Source organism: Patagioenas fasciata, chromosome 5, assembly GCF_037038585.1.
Source record: "Patagioenas fasciata isolate bPatFas1 chromosome 5, bPatFas1.hap1, whole genome shotgun sequence".
Taxonomy (NCBI): domain Eukaryota; kingdom Metazoa; phylum Chordata; class Aves; order Columbiformes; family Columbidae; genus Patagioenas; species Patagioenas fasciata.
Genome location: NC_092524.1, coordinates 10,039,017 through 10,058,734, shown reverse-complemented (window position 1 = coordinate 10,058,734; position 19,718 = coordinate 10,039,017). Strand labels below are relative to the sequence as shown.

The 19,718-nt window shown below is 39.8% G+C and overlaps 1 protein-coding gene across 2 annotated transcripts in view; it reads left to right on the top strand.

Annotated features, from left to right (window-relative positions):
• The window catches only part of PARVA (parvin alpha), a 69,766-nt gene extending 63,242 nt beyond the window's left edge, over positions 1 to 6,524 (top strand). For both annotated transcript variants that reach the window (XM_065838593.2, XM_071808885.1), the window contains one exon: positions 1,573 to 6,524. In XM_065838593.2, the coding sequence (XP_065694665.1) occupies positions 1,573 to 1,649 (77 nt within the window). In that variant the 3' untranslated portion in view covers positions 1,650 to 6,524. The remainder of the gene's footprint in view (positions 1 to 1,572) is intronic.
• Positions 6,525 to 19,718: the final 13,194 nt, after the last annotated feature.

Genomic DNA, 19,718 nt, shown 5'->3' with positions numbered 1-19,718 from the left:
GCAACCAGTAAAATGTTGTGCATGTTAGTCAAACGCATGTAGCAATGGAAATAACTCGTCTTATCCCTGGGAACGTGCTTCTTTTTTGTTTGGACCTTTCTGTGGAATTCCGTTGTGGTGGTGGAGTTCTGTGGAAACTTTGCAAGACCTGTCAGTGCTGTCTCTTTATTCATGTGAAGTTCTGTGTTAGGAAATGACAGTGTTGTGCAGCTTGTTGCTGGCCCAAAAGGGGAAGCTTCCCAAGTTACATGCAAACAGTACTGCAGAGTGTAACACGATGTTGTGGGAGCAATGTAACCTTCCTGTATCTTTTGGCATTTTCTCTTCATTTTATAACAAGCATTTTTGATCTGATTTATTAAGAGCCAGAAGACTATGTGGCCATGGTTTCATGACCATGCATAGGCTCAGCATAAAATCTACATTTAGGTGTTTTCACCCTTTGTGGATGTCAGTTTACCATGTCGCTGTTATCTGTTTCCCTTCAAAGTTTGCGTAATTTGAGGCGCCATGTGTAGGTTCGATTGGATTCATTCTTTGAAGTATAATCCCTTCACAATCTATGAGAAACATCAGTGTAGATAAACACAGATGGCAAAACTGATGATTACATACACAATTTCCTAGCCTTTCTTGGAGGTTTTGAAGACAATGGGAATATGCAGACCATCTGCTTTACACCCTTGTGGCCAATTCCAAGAAGCAAAGCTAGGAGATGGAGTTCCTATACAGTCAGCAGAAAGAGATAGGACAATTCTAATTCTAATCCCATTCTATTCTGTTCTGTTCTTTCTGAGGGCAATTCTGGGTCCCTGTTTGAGACTGAATATTCCTTGAAGCAGCCGTGTAGACTGCTGCAGTAGTACTTGTCAGTTTGTTTTATAGATTTCTTGTGAAATAATATTGACTTTCTCAACAGCTTCTCTTAGAAACAGCAGGTATTCATTAGCTTTTTGTTTTATATCAATCCCTTATTTTAGATGTTGAGTTTCTAAGGACTGATTCAGCCATGTACATCAGCTACCCCAAAGCATTTTCAGAAGTGCCTTCAAGGGGCACTTGTATACCTAGCTTCTTTAGATCTTGAGAAAATTTATACTTGCCTCTAACTATCTTACTGAAATCAGGCCTAATGAAGGATGTTGCAGCACAGAATGGGCCGAGTTCTGCAATTCTTACATAAGAGCAGAGTTCCATTGGTTCAAGCCTGATGATTTTTTTCAAAATCATTACTTTTTGACCACAACCGAGTGAAGATTCAGTCATAGTATTATATGTCATCCTAAGCACAGTTTGTCTCGTGGGCATCTAAACCTTGGTTGCATTTCTACGTCAGCACCATTAGCCATTTGTTTCCATAACTAAAAGTGATTGAAATAACAATTTTTGTGTTGCCAGTTTAACAACTGTGCTTTATTTATATTTCTACTTTTTCTCAGTGTCTTTAAGATTCGCATGTTCATGGATATAAATCTGAGCAAGGAAGGGGAGTAGAAAATAGGCACTTTTTCAGAAACCGTTTGAGCTCATGAAGTTACTAATGTTTTTTTCCCTTGTCTTTTTTTTTTCTAGATATTGTAAATTGTGACTTGAAGTCTACACTGAGAGTACTGTACAATTTGTTTACCAAATACAGGAACGTGGAATGAAGAGTTGACTTGGGACATAAAGGAGTGTTAACAAAGAAAGCATCATAAATAGCATATTTTTCATCGGTATTCCTCTGCAGCTTTATCCTAAAAGGAACTAAACCATTTATCTGATGAATTTTTAATTGATTATTCTTGCACTGCTATTTTCATAGTAGATTTAAAACTAATATAAATTATGAAGAAAAAGGTTTGGCAGGAGGTATTAGGGAATTTTCTGTGAGAATTCATGTCTCACTAATGACTGTTCTCACGCTCTTTTGTAGTAGGTGAAGCAAGAATGAAAAAAAGATTTAACTTCAATTGAAATCAGCCTTTGAAGCCAATCATAGGAAGATTCAGCACTGAGTATCTATTTAAATGTTTTTTACATATATATTTTCTAATATGGGTATTTTCAACCCATGATAAGTTGATTCCATTCTAATTATCAGAAATGTGCATGGGGAGAAACAGTAAAACACTCTTGTTCACTTCTCAGTTCAAAAGAAGAAACTTTCTCAAGCACTTAACTCAATGAATTTACATTTCCAGTGCTGTTAGGCTTGAATTTTATGGGTACTCATTCCTTCAGACTTATTATAAATGTGATACTCTGCTTTAAATGTGTGTTATTGAGCATTCCACGTAAGCACACTTTGCATACATACCTGTATGATACAGTTTCCCTATAATATTTGTATTATTGCGTAGCATTAGAAAGTAAAAGAATGGCTTGATTTTCTTTTAATAAACACAGGATTACTAGATTGCAGGTATAGATTTATTGCTAAACAGGGTTTAGAGTCCGCCCCTTTGGTTGATTTTATGAGGAATGTATTTTACTGCATAATGATCAACCCAAAAAATAAGATTTATTTTCCAGAAACATTCCTGTAGCCTTTCAGATACAAAAAGCACTGCTTTTAGGTCAAAACTAGTCTCATCTGCAAAGATCCTGTTACACTGTAAGGCTATGTGGTCATTTTACATGGTTATGAAAAGGACTCTTTTTCTAGTTGTAACTAAGTGTAAGCTGTTATCTGTTTGGGTTTTGCTTTAACAAAGACACAAAAGAGAAATAGGAGCTGGTTCTTCCCTTAGAGTTGATACCAAGCACCAGTTATCTTTCCATAAAGAAGCTGATAGAGTCTGCTTGACAAGAGTGTTACTTGTCAAGAACTGCACTAAATTAGTCATCTCCTAGAAGTCAGTTGATACTAGTATTAGATACCTTTCTAAAATAATCGTTCCAATGCAACCACAGGTTCTTGGGGGCCCAGGATACACAGTAAGGAAAAAAGTCCTTAGGCAGGAATTATCGGACAACTGTTTGGAAATCTTTGGCCTACCCAGTGCAGGGAGGGGGTTTGTGAGTAGTCACCCAGTGGTGGCAGAACTGGTACAGGTCAAAGGGAGAGCAATCAGTCAGCTCCTGAGTCTGTTCACCTGAAGAACTGCAGTGCTGGCAAGAACAGTCACTAACAGCTAGTTAGTATATAAAGCATCACGTTTATCACTTTTCCAGGGCTTTTTTATTTTAATGTAGAGTTTTCCAGTGCAACATAAAGGGAAGACGAGCAATTATGTTCTGTCTTTGATGAACACTATCTGATGTTTAATAACAAGATGGTACTCATTTCTGCTGAGGGGCCGCAGAAATTATTATTCTGAGAAGTAAACATCAACTTTTGCAAAGGAAAGGCAATATTTAATTCCAAGGACAACAACTGAATGTTCTCTGAACTCATAAATTGTTATCTGATTGTTATAAGCATTCTAAATATGTTTTTTAAAGTATTTTTACCTCTATATTTTTAACTGAGTTTCTGAAATTAGAGGTGCAGAAGATAACAATTATTTTCCTTTTACGTAGGTAAACAACTGGGTATTTCAACTTTGGTGAAAGTGAACATGTTTTTATTATACCTTGAATATCAGAGAAGCTAAATGATAGGAATTAACAGAGGATTTTTGGAGCAAACTTAGACAGAATTTCTCATGTATATACCAGCAGCATTCTCACCTTATTTTAATGTTTCACATGTAAGTTTTTAATTTGCACACCCAGATTGTAGTAATTGTAATTTTTAATTTAAAAATCTATTATGTTTTTTCTGCCGATCATGCTCAGCTGAAATATTCTTCTACATCTTAGCAATGCCAAAACATCTTAATTGCGCTTGTTTTCAGGAGTGCACTTTCTTTAAAGAGTAGGTTTATATTTGTAAAGGGAAAAAGGTTAGGAACAGTGAAACTGGGTTTTGCCTGGACTTGAAAATAAGTATTCTTGTGCTATATTGATGTAACATTATGGGAGATTTTGAAGTCTATCAGACTCTGTTTTCGATCCTTAAAAACCATGAAACTGAGACAGAATGATGAAATCCTCATGCTGAAATGCAATTATGTGGAACTATAGAAACATGTAAACAACAGCTAACCTTTACATAATTATTCTATGGTAAGAATTTATGTAAATTAAAATCTGCTATATAAACAAGAGTATCCTATGTAAATATAGACCCATCTGATAGTTTTAACACATTTACACAAATAGTATATGCTGCCATGTAGGAGTGGGTCACAGCTTATATTTTTGACAGTGTAGATTTAAATAGCTATGAGATAACTATGAAATCTAATATAGAGATTATATCTACTATTTATTGCTTTGATACAGAATATTATAGAAATACAGAATACTACTGTAGATAGTTTGTTCTTCAGCAATCAGTGTAAGCCAGCACTTTCCTTCAGGGACGTGAAATATTAAGTCAGCTCTGCCAAATTCTGCTGACACCTGTGATGCTTTTATTCTTGATACAGAGCGGTCTATACTGATGTACAGCTGAAGGCAGAATTTTCCTCACTGTTTATATTAAAGTAGAAGTTGTTGAAGTTTTAGGGCAATCCTGCTTTTATTTATAATTACTTTAAATGATTAAATAGATCCAAATCAGTGGATTTAGCCCATGTAAGATGGACAGTCACCTGGTGAGGCCAGTTTCTCTGCTGGTCCCAGAGGGAGCCTCTGGTCCTGAGGTAGCTATCTCAGCGCTTTGTCTGGGCTCTAAAGCCAAGTAGTATGAATCCAAGCCACTGCCTTAAGAGCTCATGGTGGTATTTGGATCTCATCCACCAGACCAGTGTGTTTGTCTATCGTGCTCAGGCACATGGAGGCCCACAGGTAGCTGAGCCCACCGCAAACTAGCAGGTTATCAGCCTGCCTTGAGTACCAAACAAGCAGATAACACTTCTGCTGCTGTGCATTATGAAGCTGCCCAAAGAACAGAGTTCCCTGTGCTTCTCTGACTTCTAATCCATCCATTGCATTCAGCAGTATGGTATCCACATTTGTCTTGTAGTTGGAGACGGACATCTCTTCCCTGTTGATTGATCCTGGCATGCTCTGTCAACCACACAAAACCGTTAATTTTTTCAAAGAAGAACTTCAGATTCTTCATAGTATATAAGAAAAGATATTGTCAAAATAATTATTTAAAATCCTTATATCTTGAGATCAACTTCTTTCAGGTTTCTTTCCCAGCTGACTGGCATTTATTTGCCATAAAGAACAGGCCCAAGAAAAAAAAAGGTATTGAAGGAATTTTTGACCTGAGACACACACACATAGAGTCCAGAATTGGATTGCTCTATATTTCCGATGGAGTACAAATGCACCAAGTTTCTTACTGAACGAAGCAGACTGCAGAATATCTAGTTTTTTACATTTCTTAGTCAGTAGGTACCTTTCTGTTAGAGGGGGGCAGCAGCCCTTGCAGCTGCATAGTTCAGGAATTCAAGTGGACCAGCGAGTGCTGGAGAAGGTCCTCATCTGCTTCAATTGACTGTGGACCGAGCTGCTGATTGACATGTCTCCATGTAAAGTCTCCATTAAATCAACAGAGCTTTTGGTCCTTTCTCTTTTACAGAGAGTTACAGTACTTGGGAATGGTTTACATACAGGCAGACTATATAGACTGAGGTAAACGCTACTTAGTTGACTTCTGTTCTTGTTTTCTTGAAGTGCATTTTTTAATTCATGTTTTAGATTAATTTAGCAGAAACCTTACTGCAAACCACAGTGTTGTAAAGCAGAAGGGATTTTAAAAGTAATGGGTTTTATTTCATTAGAGAAAGATATATATGATATTTAATATACTAAATACTAGCTTTAGGTCTAGTTTTTGTTATTCTTGTCTTCCTATCAAAACATTCTCCATGAATGGCCTGTGTGTGTGCCAAGCACCAAAGAGAAAACAGTGCCTTGAAGACCTCTTGCAAGGTTTTCTACACAGTTCCCTAATAGACTGTAAGGATTAGTGTGGGTTTTCTCTTTACTCTTAAAGTACAGTTGAAGACTAAAGAAATCCTTTGTAGAAAGCTTTATGATTAGTTCTAGGTAAGGTATTTTGATTTGATGTATCACATGAAAAATGGAGATAGCAGCACCAAAATTCCAAAGTTATGCATACCTCAGTATCCACAGATTTTCCAAAGAGGTGTTGTGTCATTTAATGTGTACTAGGGCTAATTTTATGTATTTTGACAATATTTTCTGTGTTACTATTTCTTTTTGCAATAATGAATTTTTCTTTTCGAACGGTTTAATACTACACAAGCTGCAACAATGTTAGTGTCATTGAAATATTTGGTTCTCAATTTCAATATCAAACTAATTGAGAATAAAGGATATTTGCAAAATTTGCTTCTCAACGTGTGTATCTGAAAATAATTGTTAGTTTCAATTAAGCTGCCTTCAACTGCAGAGATAGTGGCTTTCACAGAATATATTTGTGTACTCTGTAAGAGACACTCTGTTGCTGATTTTTTCCTGTGCTTTTTCTGAAACCTTTGTTATGATCCACAATAAAATTTGCACCTGAAAATCAACACTGTATGTTGTTGTTGGGTCACAGTAGGAGATGTATGAGAAAAAAAATTAGCAAGGCTTTCTGGTTTATGTTCTCAGAGCTTCCAGACATTTCCATGCATCTAACCTATTCTCAGTTACCTCTTGGTGGGTGTACTTGGTGTTTATTATTATTTTCTGTGGGGGCTGGTGACAGCTGAAAGTGGGTTGGCAAAAACAGCCATGTAAACATATGCTTGAAATGATTAACAGCAGCAGGTCAAGAAAATGCTGTATTTTACTCAAAACAGTAAAGTATACCTTTGCTTTAACGTTACTGTGCTGAACACTTTAGTGGTGGTATTGCAACTGGGTATAATGCAATTTTCTGCAAAGTAATTTTGTTAATCTGAAATTTAACAAGATGTTAGTGAATTGTTACAATGATTGAAGTTAAACTGTCTGTTTCAGAAAATAACTGCATTTAGGAAGATTTTTGAGGTCTGTTTCTTTTATAAACTTGTTTTTGTTGTGACCCTTTAATGCAGGAGCTGCAGTGCAGAACTTGGAACCAGTCAAAAATATAGGCATCTAAAGTGCTACAGAGGGACATTTTTAGCCACTGAATTACTGGAATGAAAACAGAAGCAGGTGTTCGATCTTTAGATCTGCTTGTAGACCTGAATCCACCAAGCAGAGCTGCCTAATCAACAGGGAACGCTAAGAACAGGGTGAGTTTTAATGCCATTCTTCAGTCCCAGCCTATTACTCAGGGCTGGGAAGAAGTATTGCATTCTGCTTAGGATCCACAGTCTTAAGCCCCACCATATGCACTTACGGCTTTTGTCCTGAATTGTATGGATTTTGTCCTCAAGAGCAAGTAGACTTGCTGTTCTTCAAACATTGCAGTGCAACAAAAAAGTCACCATCCGGCTACTTCAATTTTTTCATCACTGTTCACCCAGAAAGTAAAAGATCTGGGTTTAATGCCCTTCTCACCTGTGGGAGTTATTTCTCTTCCTTCTTAGAAGAATGCCATACCCCGCAATGTGAATTTAAGGTGACGTGCTTTTCTAGCATTATTGAAGGGGCACTGTCAACTCATAAACTGAAGTTGCAATTCTGTGTATAAAGTAATTCCACATTAACTGACAGAGAAGAAGGAGAGCAGAAGAGGGAGCATAGCTGGTGGTTAGGTTGTTGAAGATGTGGAAAAGGGTTTGGGGGAAGAACCTGTCTTCTGGGCCTCCCGTAAAGCCTGCTTCTGTGTTTTAAACAATCAAACGGTGCTAAAATGCCAAAACACGTTTTGGAGCTGAACAAAGACTACCATCATCTCTGTTTTAATGCAAAATTCCTGTTGAGCTTGGGTCACTCACTCCTCTCTTCCAGGACTCTGTTGAAACAGCCTCAAGAGAAGTTTTCCTACCCACACAGCCTGCAGCCTGAGTTGGCTTTGCATTTCCTCAGGCAAAGCATATAACAGGTTCATCCCCTGCTTCCTACCTGATCCCTAGTGAGCTCACAAGGGACGGTGAGCGCCATGTCATCTGCAAGCTTTTGTGTGTTAGGAAAATGACAGACACAACTGCATTTTGTCTGTAAAGCCAGATGAGGTTTCTTGGGCCTTCTCTGAGCACAAGTACTGAATTAAGTGCTACGCCAGATTAAAACTAGAACTACTCAGTCCCGTTGAGACTGGGTCAGCTTCGAACATGTGCAGGCATAAAATGCTGGGGATTTTTCAATTTAAAATCAAGGGTGAAATTTAGATGCCTTCAGGGGAAGGTGGTGCTCAAACAGATTTTCCAGGATTGCAACCTTGGTACCTGTACTCTGAGTGAAGAGCTGAAAATCTGCCTAGGGCCACGCACACACATGGGCTGGGAAGGGAGAACTGGAAGAGCATCTTCTGCTTCCGTTCTGAGACCTCCATGTTGTGACATACAGCACAGACTGTTTCCTACTTGACTTGGTTTAATTTTATTGGGAATAAGCCTTAAAACATGCTTTAACTATTCCTCCCTCTCCTGGATGTTTGCATTGTTCCAGTTAGGTGGAAATTAATACTAAACTAGCATGTTGAGGCTCTCAAGTCTTCAGCTGTGACTAATCAGCCCCATCCACTGCTTAAGGCTTTTGATGCTGGGAGGGATGAACGGTGCTGACTGTAGTCCTGTCTCTGAATGATTAGTCCATTGGATCACATGCCAAATTTATAACTGTTATGTTAGATGAACAGATGAGGTCTATTAAATTACATACAGGGGGGTGAGGGAAAATCACTGTGACCAGAACTTGCTGGTTTTTTCTCTTTTTTTTTTAATCTAATTTTCCTTTTTTTTTTTTTTCTGGGTGGCAATACTTAGGTGGGGGGGGTAATACTATGTTCCCATGCAGTCTGAAACTTGCAAGGTGCTGAGGACCATAGTCTCAATTCAGCAAAATACTGAATTAACTTGAAATATGTGAGAAAAGTCCTTGTGGTTTCTTTGAGTCTGTTTTACTTAGAAACGGATAAATATTCGTATCACCGTGGGAAGCCTCAGTCACATTTACACTGAGGCCTGCATTATATTGTCTTCACTTCCTATCACAATCCTATATAATTACACCCACAAAACCATTACTTTTAAGGCCTGCTTTCCTCAAAGGATCCCTTACAGCAACTGTGTAAATTAGCTCATAAAAGTTATATGCTTCTTGTCCACTCTTGTATTCATTAAGAGTTTCACCTGCATGAGGGTTGAAAAAACAGTATAATTTATGTCTTCTCTTGAGAGGCCCTTGGAGATGAGATAACTAAATCAGCTGCAGAGCAGCAGAATGCTGCCGTCTGCCTTCAACCTTGGCACTAAGTTTTAGGCAGATAGAACTCAGGTGTGCTTGTTATTGCCGTTTGGTTTATAGCCATGCCCACGGGGTTTGTTGCACTAACAGTTCCATGAATTCGTGCCATGATAACAGTCCTTGTCTTGAAAGGCTCACAGCCTTGCAGGAATGTGGGAGGAGGAAAGTGATAAGTGAACCTCTCTAACTTTACACCGAAGATCATGAGAGGGATGGATTAGGAAGCGGGTTCCCCTTTCTGTACCCTGTCTGTGCCTTGAAGTTGTGGTGTGAAACAAGGAGCTGAGAAGTTAGCAGCGAGGCTTGTGTGGAATGCCAGTCCCCAGGGAAAAGGGGACCAGAGGAGTTCTAGAGGCTTTTAGCTTAAAAGATTACCACTTTTACCATGCTGCTTGTGGTGAAGATGTAGGTGCTCGGCAGCAGGCCACTGAGGCAAACGACCATGTGGGTTTGTTAGGTTGCCTGGGGAAGAATTTTTCCCATTGAAGTGCTGCAGGACTATCAGCTAGGAGGAAATTGCCAGCATTACAAGTTACATGCATGTGATTTAGACTTCCCTCTGTGTGGTAGTATCTTAAACACTTTCATGTGCATATTGTTACAATAATGAAGTATTGAAGGTGTCAGTCCTGGATTTCTAAGACTCCTGTACCTCCAGAGCTTTCTGAACTGTTTGTAGTGGCACTTGAATAGACAGAAAGGACATCATTAGAGCAGATCTGTATTCTTAATTGCATAAAAACCTTGTACGTCTGCTGTCTGAAACCAGCGCTCAGTTCAAACAGTGTCATAACCTCTAGCTCCATTTTTTCTGCGTTATCAGGACAAATTAACCCATTAGCTGCACAGACTCTATTGTGAGTCAGAGCTATATGACTCATATGAATAGAACACAGTTCTATTCTGGTTTTAATTAACTTGGCCTCCACCCAAATCCTCCTTACTAATGAAAGATACTAGATTAGCTGAAGTCTACAACAGTTTTACCGTTTGTGCTAAACTTACGTGTGTATTCTTCTGAGATAATGATACAAAAAGAAGACTCCATGAATGCACTAACTTAAAAAGTAAGTGACAGAACTGCTTTATTTGACAGACTGTTAAAGTATTATAATTAGTCTTGTTTGTTTGTTTGCCTTGCAAACTCTAAGGGAACAAAAAAGGAAAGCACAACTCTAACGCATTGGGAAATTAGTCCCAGTCTTGATTCACATGAGTGGAATACAAGTTTGTGGTGGTTACACTTCCAATGGAAGTGCAGTCTTAGGCAGCACTTCCCCTTGTGTTTTTCATAATTTTGCTGTCTGGGAACTCTTCTTTTTTCCTTCCTTTCTTTGTTTTTGTAACATAAAATGTAAAGATAGAATTGTTCGGGATCCCTACCAGTATTTCTAATTGAGTCATCATGCCTTCTCTTAACAAAGCAATACCAAAATCAAATAAACTCCTCAAGTATAAATTGCAGAGAGGGTAATACAAGCCCCTACTGAGTGTAGCCTATCAAAATGAAAGCAATACTAATTGTATTTACACATTTTTTAAAAGAATTAAAACAAAACCAAGAGAACAAAACCACCTGTCTCTGACCCTTACAGAAATCACAAGGCCTGAATCTTACTTAACACTGAACTCTCTTCATGGCACCGCAGGGACTCTTAATGCAGATGAGAAGCAGGCATGGAGACGTTTGGTGGAGCCTTCCCACACCACCACTTTCTAAAGAAACAAGCTCAGAATAGAAGCAGAGGGTGAGGGGAAGAGAGAGAAATGTATCTTTGTGTGAACACTTCATAGCTTGCAACATGCTCGTATAACACAATGAGGGTGGGCCAGCTGGCTGTAAAATAACTTAGACTGATAAATTAATCAGGAGTATGCTCTGTGTGCCACCAACTGTCCTGTGACTAATAAGTTCGTTTTCTACTTGGGCAGGTTCCATGAGTTTACTTGTAGCCTGAAGAGTAGAGCTGGAGGAAAAAGGTCAGGTTTTAAGAGGGGCTTAGTTTGAGGGGCTCTGAAATGGAATCTTGCATGTGGACCACTACTTCCCAGACTCTGCAGTCCCACAGTTTAATTCCAGTTGCTCAGAGCACTTAATCAAGATCTGCCTTCAACTCTGCCTGCAGCCAGTTAGTCCTGATAAAGCCTTAACTCGCCTTCTCATTGCCTAAGTGGTGACATTAGGACTTCCATCAAAGCAAAGAAATTAGAGGCACGTAGCAGACTCAGCTTCATTTAGCCAGAGCTCCATGTCCAGGTTCAGAGATTTTTCTGCTTTGGAGGGACACGGTTCTTCCATGCAAGAAAGATACTCTGGCAATGAATTTGCTACAATAAGCGCTCTTTAATCACTGTGGAAAGTTACCAAGTTGGTAGGAAGCAGATTTAGGGCACAGATTTGTCTACTTGATATTTTGAACAGTTACACTTTTTTAGGAACACACATATTCCTCGATTGAAAGTTTTGAGTGTTGATTACTGAAATTTCGTCACTAATAACTAGATCTTGCTTTTCATTTTTCATTAGCCACAGTGGATTTTCTATGCCCACATTGTTTGAGGTTGGATTATCAAAACTGTCTGGATTCCCGTTTCGTGCTTACAATAGTGTCCCTCCATTGAACAGAGCTCCTTTATATAAGCTACCAAGTATTGTATGATCCGCTGGGATGCAGAGCATGCCTCCTTTTGGGATATACGTACAAGGAAACCTGCATCAAACCTCAGGATGTCCCTGTTACCATTTGTGCTCAGTAACAGAAAAGCTCCAGGGCTTTCCTCACCTTGTGGTTAAGGAAGTTACGTGCAGTTGTACTACTAGGAGGGACCTAGAAGCAGTTGTACCCTGAAGTGAGATAGAGGATGGATCTTGCTGGGGCAGCACAGTCCAGCACCTGTAGTTATCTCTTTCTGGCAGATCTGTAACTTGCACTCGAGGCACTTTTAGGAAATAAGCTGAGCTATCTTGTGTTGCTGGGGCTTTTGCATGTGCCTTAACACTAACTCCAGAAGTCTTGTGATCTTCTGTTCTCTCCTCTAATATGACACAACCTCACCCAGTAATTTTGGTATCAAGATTGTAACTTCTGCTGTTTCCAAGACCTCTTTCCCAATGGCTCAGTTAGCCAGGCAGACCTCTGGGATAGGGAGTTAAACCGCAGTGAGTAACACCCAACAGAAAACTTCTGCTGTCTTCAGTCAGGTGAAATTTTCCATTAGGTGAATTCCCCCTATTAAAAATCAGAAGATTTGTTCCAGGGAATCAAGACACGCCTGTTATTTAAACACAATTTCTCTTTTATTACTGGTTTATTAAAACCTACCGTTCTCTATTAATCAGCATTTCTTAATTAACATAAAATTCCCAGGTTCTGGTACAATTCCACCACCCACAATCCGGTGTTATCCTGTTCGTTTCTATTTAGACTACATATTGCTAGAGTATGCAGGATTATATTGCATGCTGCAATTATTTTCAGGGAGGACTGTGACACTTGGCCTTGATCTTGGCTTTCTCTAGTACAGAGCACTGTAAATATCCCATATTTATTTATAACTTGTTGAAGGGAACAACAGAGGCTGTCTGACACTGTGCACTCTTTCTCTTTACACTGTAATTCTCGAATGGGGCTCTCAGGAATTACAGGGAGGAGAGCTTTGCCATTTGGAAAAAAGGTCGTACAATTTAATCAGAATACAATTTTAGCTAACCAGCTAGTTCAATCAGCCAGTCCAATTATGGTGTGGGTTGAGCAGGTCTCTGTGTTCAGGGTTCCCTTGAGTTGCTTTTAGTTATGAAATAAAAATAAGAAATTAGGTCAGTTATACTCTGTTGACTTCTTCTAATCATGCAGTTTCCAAGAGTATATAGCAGTGTAGCTTTGCCTAAATTAATATTTGGCATCTCACTGCTATGACTAGCCTTTGCCACTGGTTAAAAGCTAAATTGGGAATGCTCATTCCAAATGGCAAATTACATACGTGCTTTTCTCCGGACTGCTTTTAACCCTTGCAACACCGCAGAGGAGTACTCTCGATCCAGAGCCAAAAGAAGAGCATCAGCTCTCTGATCGCCATCTAAGAACAACAGACACTTTCCTGGGGGACTTACCTCCTCCATTGGTTATTTCCTTCCTGACTGACTCTCCTGAAATCTTGTATGAGCCTTTCTACCAAATTTTCCCTTCCTGCTTTAACCTTTCAAAAACGCCCAGCTCCCGAAACCCCTTTCATCTAATCATACTTTATCACCTACCTCATCTTCTAGGTGTTCCTTCTCCATGATTAAGGCAGTTGATCAACCCAACATCCAAGCAATCAAAATCATGCTGCTGATCATGCTGTTGTCTCGCCAAAAAACTGTTTTTCCCAACTATCTTAAGCACTATGTCATTCCCGTTCTAGCAGCATTAAAAGCTTTGGTTTCTTTATCTTGCTGCATGCAACAGCTGATAGACCTTCTTATTTCTATCATCAGCCTCTCATGTTCCACGAACACATTCATAACACTTCTCCACTCGTCCCCCTGCTACAATTTTAAAAGGTAGGATTCAAAGAGCATGTATCCATCGTGTTTTACCACAATCCAGCACATTCTACAACATAATTTGCAAGACCTTTTTCTTCTCCCATAAGGATAATTCTAAGAAAAAAAATCCAAATTCTGACCCAGCAAATGGCCTGTGGTCATTGCTTCATTCACATCTGGTCAAATATGTGTCTGTTCACAGACTGCAATTTAGTGACTGCACAATACGGAGAACAGGGCTGCATGTCTCTGCCCATCACATTGCAGAACAATATTAAGCCAGAAAAGTGCTGGGAAAACCTCAAAAGTGACTAAGTTTGGATACATCCCAAATGTTTTGATTTCTTGCAGAAGTCAGAAGAGAAAACAGAAAGACCTTTAAACATGGTATTGTTCATTCTCCTCCCTTAGTTCTCGGAGCCTGTCCTTTTACATGGCTGCAGGTCTCTGATCACTCTTGACTCTTCATTCCACCCCTCAGTTGTGGATGCATACCACTTCTTTGCATACCGTGCCATGGAAGCAAACTGTTGCAAACAATCACATTGCAAAGTGAAAATGGGATTTGATTAATTAATTTAACTTCTTGCAGATTAAAAATGAATGTGGAGTCGACATGTGTGAAGGTTATTCATTGCAATACTGCAAAGTTAGAAAATGAAGAGGTTACACTTCTCACATGAAGCTGAGTTGCATCTGCATGTCTCTATGCAAGTTTGTTTTTCAAGCTCAGATGAAATAGAGTGATAAAATCTGCATCTATACTATCAGTGTCCTATGCACCTGAGGACAGCTTTATCCACTGATACCACTCTGAAGCTTTCCATTTTATGAAATGAAAGTTATATATCTGCATATGTGGGATTAAGTCCATCTGGGATGAAGTTACTTTTCACTAAATCATTTTCCTCCTCTCTAGCAACTCACGTGTGCTTTCCAAGCTTTGCATGCTAACAGACTCTTCATAATTATTGCAAAGCCAGTGATAGTCTTATCTCAACATCATTGCCATGGGTCAGGCCAGACTTCCAGAAAACAGAACTAGACAATCTTTTCTGTTATCCTCTGAAGTAAGTAGATTATATGGTATGGTCTGAATTATTAAAGAAGTCAGAGATCATTGGGTAACATACTGAAATAAAACTGTATTTAAAGATGTATTTTGCTAAGAATAAGTTGGATCTTAACATTTGTGAATGCTCTGGGTGTTCAAGATAGCATGAGAATTAATTCCAGAAACAAGATACAATTAGTTTACCTTGCTTGGCACTATGTCTTGTTAAACATAAAAAACCCCTCATTTCATTTACTCTATAATTATCCTCATGTTTTCTTGAATGAAAGCATAGCAAAGATCACTTTTCTGGCACATTTGGGAGCAAAACAGTTAAATTGCTAACAAATAATGTTTTGTAGTTTGTATGAGAGCCAAGAAGATTAATGAAATGTTCATGAGAGAGTCTGGCAAGTGGCCACATTCCTATGGGAACATTGCTGCAGTGAGGTTTAACGGAGCATGAGGGACATTAAGAAACAAATGTGTGGGAGTTTTAGGGTGAACTGTAAATGATCAAGAATCTAGTAAAACTAGATATCGTGTATTTTGCCTTTGAGGCTTTCCAGTGAATCTTTGTAACATTTCTCATCCTTATCTAAAGTCTGTGACGAAGATGAGCAAAGTGCATCCTTCTTGTTTTTTTTAAGAGCAGCTGTCAAACACTTGAGCTCTACTGACTTCTTTGAATGTTACAGCAGATGTAAACTCATTAAACAAATGGCTACAAGAAATAAGTCTTTTAGCCTGACCAGAGTTTTTTATGTAGAAGCTCCTCAGTTTAATGCTTAATCTGCCAGCCTTCCCAAATCTTGCGTCTGCTTTTAATTGCAAAAAGCTGTGTTAACTTCATTCTTTCAGACAACCCAAGGAGAAACTGCATTACTGAAGCATTTTTTCTCTTTCTGCTGTACCATCTTGTCCTCTTTCACAGCAGTTGTCTCTGAAATACACCCTTATTGACCATGAACAACTAAACATGCTGTATTTCAACTAAGTTAAGAAATATTACATTTAATCAAAGATAAGGAAACAAGTTAAGTTTCCTCTGTTTCAGAAGAAAAACTTTTCATCAGTAAGACTGCTCACAGCAATCATACACTTGTTTTTGCCATACCAAAAGATAAATTAAACAGGAAGCTATTGATTTCCCTGAGAGCAGGTCAGGCATTGAGAGATGGATGTACTTTACAGTATGCCTGCCAGAGGTTTTCCAAATTAGCTAAAATAATCACCAGTGATCATCACGGATAGCTATTAAAGTGAGGGAAACCTGTGTTCTTACTTACCTTTCCACTAGATGGCAATGGTACATGGTAGTTATGTGTACTTTAGTAGAGGAAATCTTTAAAAACGGAAGTTTTGTTAAAGGTTTGTATGTCTGTTTAATTGAGGACAGTCATACTATTAGCATACATTGAAGCTCAGCTGTCTCAGCAGTCCCTATCTCAATCAGTAAAACTAATTTTCTTTCTTTGCGTAACAAATGCAATATCCAGATTTAGAAGTAGCACAGATACGGGTAATAAACCTATTCAAAAGCAAATGCAGTGCTGTGATGACGAGGCTGTCTAACATACCGAAGTGTGTATTAAGTTTCTACTTTTATGCTGGATGAGGCATTTTTCCGGTATTAAAACCAAGAGACAAACCAATTCTTGGAGTCATTTCATTGACTTCAGTAAAGTAGCATTAGGGATGGATTTGGTTCAGGGCTTTTGCATCACAAAATTAAGAGTCCATAGTACTGTGTGAAGAGGGGAGAAGACTGTTCTTCTGTGGTGAGTCAGAACAGCATCCAAAATGGGGCTCCTTTGTAAAAGCTGCCCCAAAGCCATTTGGGGGCATTACATCCTAAAGGGGCATGAGAGGAGGAAGAGAGGCAGCAGAAAATACTTTTCTTAATATACCCAAAGGTTTGAAGAAATGCAATAGACGTGCGGACAGATGGGATATCTGGATCAGGCTACTGATGGGTTGGCATCTGTGGAGACTGTTTGAGGCCCGTCTGTAATTCAGAATACACCATGGTAGAACTGCTTTCTCCTAAAGCGTGACTGTTGTGGTATGGATTAACTGTTTTGCTATGAAATAGCACAGAGTGGTCTACCTGACCCCACAGGACTTGCTTCCCAGTAGCTAGATAAAGTGTGGGTATTACAGTATCTTGATTTAAGGAAAATCTTTGGTGGAATCACAGATGTGTATCAATGTAGAATATTTGTCCTATGCTAATCATGTGCTTCAGGCTGGAAGTTTTTTTGATAGATACCACCTACAGAACTTTCAAATTCATTCTGTGGCAAAACATGATCAAATTGAAAATACAGAAGTTTAACTGCCTCCTAGCTAAAATGTCAACCCAGCAAGATTAATAACCAAACTTGCATTGCTAAATAGAGTTCTGTGATTAATTACTGTTATAATTTTATTTTTCACCATCAGTTCATCATATTATTCTTATTCAGGTTGGCTTCTGGTTGCAACAGAGAACCAACCAGTTACATTATTATCCGTAAGATATTTTGAGAAGAGTTCAATTGGTTTAGTTCTTCAGTTAGGACTGCTTGTGACTTCTGAAATGAAGTATGGTACCATAGCTCAGGTGTCGAACCATGTGTCTGACGATAGGATGGTTTCCTTTCCTCACTCTGCCACCCTGTTTCCCCCATGACCATGGCTAAGTTACTTGGACGTGTCAGATGTCTACCTTGCTGCCAATGCCAAGCAGTCCTTCCTGTCAGGCTCCAAGGCTTAGTCAACCAGGAGCTTGAAGCACTAGGACTGTGATGGGCACTGATCTAAATAAATCTGAACGGCTGTCCTACATCCTTGAAGACCTAGTGCTTGCTGACACAGAAAGGATTTAAGTGCCCGAATATTGTGAAGAACTAGGTCTTTGTTCCTTCATAGCCCTCTGGATTGTCACTTCAGCATCTTTGAAGGTCAAACCCTGTGAATATCCACATTCACTAATATTTAACTCCTTGCAGTTCCATAGGATGCTCAGCAAAAAACCTGGCCCTTTCATCACTCTCCCAAACACACCCGTGTTAGTCTGGCTAATGCGCAATGGAGAGCCAGGGGCTGCCAACAGCCCTGAAGACAGCCCAGCTACCCTGCACCACAGCAGCCTCATGTCAAAGGGACAACTGTCAGGAAAAGGGGGTCCCCTCTTCCTCGACACCGAGGATAGCGGCAACAAGCTTCAAAGATGCCAGTTGTGCTCCCACAGCAGTGAACTCAGAGCCATTCATGTGATCTCTGGGGAGTGTGCAACCAAACTGAGCAACACATGCCACATTTCCAGTGGTGCTGGCTTGTCCAGGGGTAGTCCTGTGATATGGTGTTTCCATATTGTCCCTGATGGATGTTCTTTTGCTCTGCGCAGGTGTATTAGTGAAGGGTTTACATAGCAGCCTCTTTGGAGCAGCTCTGGTATTTTGAGGGAAGGCAAAATGCTGCACTGGAATCTTTCAGAGTCAGAACTAGCACAGATGGTGGACTGCACACATGCCTGTACCTCTCAGACTTATGCAGTCTGTAAGATCCTGGTTCCCCCATCCTCAGCATGCTCAAAATAAGTTTGCTGGGCCTAACAAACTGCAGATGGGCAGCTACTGTACCCACCAGAAGCAGAAGAGTCACTCCATGACAGACTTTTAGCTTTGTGGGCTGTCCTTACTCCGTTTCCCTGTGCCACACGCGGAGAAGCAGACAGGTCATCTCCTAGAGCTACTCGTACTGACTTCCACCCCACACTGACTGACTCTTCATCTCTTCGTGGAAGCCTTGAGATGGAGAGGGAGAGAGGCCCTCGGGGTCGTATGTTTCCCTAACACTTGCTGTAAGTGTCTGAGGAGCAAACAACTGTGAGATGCTATTAGCTCTAAAAAGAATCTGGAACTGAGACACTTCTCCTTGGGTTCTCTTGTGTTGACTCGGGGACAGATCAAGATGGCTGACTATTCATTGTAGCCCTCATAGATACGTGTGGAAAAGGGGCCAAGAAACGGGCTTTGAAGGCCTGCCCAGAAATATTCCTAAAGCCACCTTTCCCATAGGCTCAGTCTTTCTCTACCCACGCTTTTCCAAAGTGCTGGTGGAGCAGGTGAAGGTGAAGTGACTCTTTTGTTGGGCATGTGGGATATGTTCAGCATCTGTGCCCAGCGCTCCACCCTGAGCTTGCTCTGCAGATGTTGTCTCTGCTGTGCAGCTGAAGAAAGGGAGTAACTCCTGGCCCGCTCCTCTCTGTGCTTCTCACACTCACCTTCCTGAGCCAGCGCTTCTGTTCAGGAACAGAGTTGCTCTGAAGCGGTCACAGATTCCTTTTTGCCTGGTGTGATGGTCTTAGTCCTAAGAGAGAAATCTGGACACAGAGTGCATCTCTTGAAGTGTCAAGGGGGCTTGCAGAGTCCCAGAGGTCCCATTGTGCTTTTCAAAAGCCTCATGGTGTTACAACTGTATTAAATCAATCCGTATAGCTGATGAAAAGTCAAGTTCACGGTTGGTGGACATGGCAACACATCATATTCTGCTACATTTTTGAAAAAATAGGATTTTTTTACAGCTTAGCTCTAGTCAAGGGGTTTTTGCAACAGTCCTGAAATATTGTCAAGCAGAAGCAATATTATTGATATTGCCAAGCTCAGAGACCATTTTTGAGGACAGGACTTCTTCGGGAAAGAGAAACAAACAATAAAATTGTATGTTCAGGTCCCATTTTGTCACAGAGAAGTGGATTTCATTACCTGCTGGAGCAGGCTCAACTGCTTGTTGTCTAAGTGGAAGCTCTGGCTGTAA